At 50.1% G+C, this 4,033-nt stretch overlaps 1 protein-coding gene across 1 annotated transcript; it reads left to right on the top strand.

Annotated features, from left to right (window-relative positions):
• The first annotated feature begins 18 nt into the window (after positions 1-18).
• LOC117949747 (relaxin-3 receptor 1-like) lies at positions 19-1,321 on the top strand. The gene has a single exon (XM_034880281.1). The coding sequence runs from the start codon at positions 49-51 to the stop codon at positions 1,216-1,218; it is 1,170 nt and encodes a 389-aa protein (XP_034736172.1). The 5' UTR covers positions 19-48; the 3' UTR covers positions 1,219-1,321.
• The last annotated feature ends 2,712 nt before the right edge of the window (positions 1,322-4,033 follow it).

Raw genomic sequence — 4,033 nt, 5'->3', positions numbered from 1 at the left:
CCCCCCCCCCCCCCCCCCCCGCTGCCTGCTGGGGTCCCAAAACGCGGGATGGCGACGCCGGAGCTGTGGAGCTACAACTCCACGTCCACGTGGAACCGGTCCGCGGCGGGACAGGAGCGCTTCGGCAGCCTGGAGGACATCGACTTGCCGGCGGACGGCTCCCCGGCGCTGCGCATCCTCATCTCCATCGTGTACTCCGTGGTGTGCGCCGCGGGGCTCGTGGGCAACCTGCTCGTCTTCTTCCTGATGAAAGCGCGCCGCGGCCGCAAGAAGCGCTCCAGCATCAACCTGTTCATCCTCAACCTGGCCGTCACGGACTTCCAGTTCGTGCTCACGCTGCCCTTCTGGGCCGTGGACACGGCGCTGGACTTCAGCTGGCCGTTCGGCAACGCCATGTGCAAGATCATCCTCTCCGTCACGGTGATGAACATGTACGCGAGCGTGTTCTTCCTCACGGCCATGAGCGTGACCCGGTACTGGTCGGTGGCCTCGGCGCTGAAGGACCGGACCCGGCGGAGGGTGTGCCCGGTGCGCTGGGTGATCGCCGGGCTGTGGGTGTCCGCCACGGCCGCGTCCCTGCCCACCGCCGTGTTCTCCACGGTGAGGAGCGTGGCCGGGGAGCGGCTGTGTCTGCTCGGCTTCCCCGACGGCCAGGCGTGGCTCGCGCTCTACCACCTCCAGAAGATCCTCGTGGCGTTCGTGTTCCCCATGCTCATCGTGAGCGTGTGCTACCTGCTCCTGCTGCGCTTCGTGCGCCTGCGCAGCATGAACAACAACCAGGTGAAGCGCCGGTCCCGGGTCACGCGCTCCGTCACCATCGTGGTGCTGTCCTTCTTCGTGTGCTGGATGCCCAACCACGCCATCACCTTCTGGGGGGTGCTGGTCAAGTTCAACGTGGTGAACTGGGACCGGACCTACTACATGGTGCACACGTACGTGCACCCGGTGACCGTGTGCCTCGCGCACACCAACAGCTGCCTGAACCCGGTGCTGTACTGCCTCATGCGCCGCGAGTTCCGGAAGAAGATGAAGGACCTGTTCTGGAGGATCTCGTCGCCCACCGGGCCGAACAGCTGCCCGCTGCGGCCCTTCTCCGGCACCGTGCGCGCGGAGCCGGACGACACGCACGTGGTGATCCCGCTGAACACCGTGGAGACGGAGAACTGCAGACTGTCCGTGCTAACGGACCAGGGGGACACGGACGCGCTGCAGAGGTAAAGCGGACTCTAAAGGACCAGAACAAGTGGGTCCAAAAACAAGACAACTCTCAGATTTAGTTGTTTTTGAAAGATGGATATTTGAAATGATTCTTCTCTAACTCATCACGAGGATTAAAGCCACATGGAGACATACATTTTATTTTAAAATCTGAATTCTGAGGAAACAGGGAGAAACGGGACTTCTACCACTGATGTTTAAGTCTGAACCAGGGCTGCCTCAGATTATTATTATATTATTATATATAGGTGTAATGAGTAAAGGAACGCCTTTATTGTCATTGCACTTAATTACAATTACATTGTACATGTACCATATGTTCCTTGCACACACACACACACACACACACACACACACACACACACACACACCGAAACACATTCTCATAATTCCTGCAAACACATCTTAAACATAACGTGAAAACACAACTAGGTGGGTACTAAATATTCTTATGTGGAGGAAGTGAATCATAAAAAAAAAGACAACACTCAGATTTAGTTGTTTTTGAAAGATTGATATTTGAAATGATTCTTCTCTAACTCACCGAGAGGACCAGAGCCTCGCGGAGACATCTTATTATCAGTTATTATTATTATTATTATTATTATTATTATTATTATTATTATTATTATTATTATTATTATTATTATTATTATTATTATATAGGTGTAATGAATAAATTAAAGCTTTTATTGTCATTACACTTGTACAATTACAATTGTACACATGTACAATTACATTGTAGAGCCACTCTAGTTAGGTACACACACACAAATACACACACACACAGAAATATACACACACACACACACACACAAAAATACACACACACAGAAATACACACAAAAATACACACACACAGAAATACACACACACACAGAAAAATACACACACACACAAAAATACACACACACAGAAATACACACAAAAATACACACACACACAGAAATACACACACAAAAATACACACACACACAGAAATATACACACACACACACAAAAATACACACACACAGACATACACACACACACACACAGACATACACACACACACACAGAAATATACACACACATACACACACACACACACACACACAGAAATACACACACAAACACACACAAACAGTCGAGCCACAAACAGCACAGACACACATACCCAAACACACACAGAAATACACACACACATACAAAGCAAAGGAACACACACACACACACAGAAATACACACACAGCACAGCACACACACACACACACACACACACACACGTGTACCAGGGGTTGTGTTTCTTGATATCGTAGACAATGATCTTTGTTAATTGAGTAAAAACATTAAAGTGATTAAAGTGAGATTAATGCACCAAACAGAGATGTTTTCTATAATCTGTGGGACAGGATCCGTAGACCAGGACGCGTCTGCAGCACTGGACTCAGAAGGATTTGACCCCCATTCAGCCTTAAACACCCACTGAGCCCCCATTTGATTTGGATATTACACAATAATCCGTGGTGCAATGGCGATAAAGCTGCGATGGATCCTGCAGCCCGACTCACGGGGACTCTCGAGTCCTGCAGAGTCCTCTCAGCTCGAGTCCTGCAGAGTCCTCTCAGCTCGGGTCCTGCAGAGTCCTCTCAGCTCGGGTCCTGCAGAGTCCTCTCAGCTCGGGTCCTGCAGAGTCCTCTCAGCTCGGGTCCTGCAGAGTCCTCTCAGCTCGAGTCCTGCAGAGTCCTCTCAGCTCGGGTCCTGCAGAGTCCTCTCAGCTCGAGTCCTGCAGAGTCCTCTCAGCTCGAGTCCTGCAGAGTCCTCTCAGCTCGAGTCCTGCAGAGTCCTCTCAGATTCCTCACTGGGAAGTTGCTCTTTGTTGTGTTGCCGGAGTATTTCCTTCTTAAGGAACACTACAGGATCACATATGAGCCAGGGCTGTAGTACTCGAGTCCTGGTCTCGGACTTGTCTTAGTCTCGACCACTGGTCTTGCCAGATATGGCTTTTGGTCTTCTGGTCTGGACCGAGTCCAGGTGTCTTTATTATGTTGATAATAATATTGGAGGGAAAGTGAAACCCAAAATGATTGTCTTGATACTGTCATGCATAAGACCTTTCTTCTGTCCTGGACTTGGTCTTGGTCTTGACTTGGACTCAAATCTTTTTGGATTTGGTCTTGACTCGGACTCAAACCTGTTTGGTCTCGGTCTGGTCTTGGACTCAAACCTGTTTGGACTCGGTCATGAGTCGGACTCAAACCTTTTTGGACTCGGTCTTGACTTGGACACGACTAGTCCTGGTCTGGGACTTGTATTGGATTCGACTAAGGTGGTCTTGACTACAGCCCTGATTGTTTTTTTTTGGGGGGGGAGCGCCGTCCAGACGGTGAGACTGTGCCAAATCCACCGCCAGTATAAAAACCACAAGGACGCGGACTAATCCTCACTAAAGGGGGCGTTGTAGATGTGTTTTGGACTTTGCATCACAGGATTAAATGTTCTCATCACTTATTTTAGTGAAACGTGTGAAACTGAAGAGAACAACGTGCACGTCGCTGTGAGAAACCTCCATCTGGTCCCTGGTCCCTGGTCCCTGGTCCCTGGTCCCCGAGTCCCAGCGGAGGTTACATCACCCAGAAGGCACATGTGGTCCTGAGGTTATCTGGGTAATGGACAAATTGTTTTTCTTTTCTATGAAAGGAGATCAGGCTCATCCAACGCTGTGTGTGTGTGTGTGTGTGTTTGTGTGTGTGTTTGTGTGTGTGTGTGTGAGACTGTGTGAGTGTGTGAGTGTGTGTGTGTGTGTGTGTGTGTGTGTGTGTGTGTGTGTGTGTGT

Source organism: Etheostoma cragini, chromosome 8 (assembly GCF_013103735.1).
Source record: "Etheostoma cragini isolate CJK2018 chromosome 8, CSU_Ecrag_1.0, whole genome shotgun sequence".
Lineage (NCBI taxonomy): Eukaryota > Metazoa > Chordata > Actinopteri > Perciformes > Percidae > Etheostoma > Etheostoma cragini.
Note: the sequence above shows the minus strand (reverse complement) of the source record. Positions and strands in the feature narration are given on the sequence as shown.

Bases quoted from the DNA above. Each gene is read 5' to 3' on its own strand.
- LOC117949747 (XM_034880281.1), top strand. From the start codon at position 49: ATGGCGACGCCGGAGCTGTGGAGCTACAACTCCACGTCCACGTGGAAC.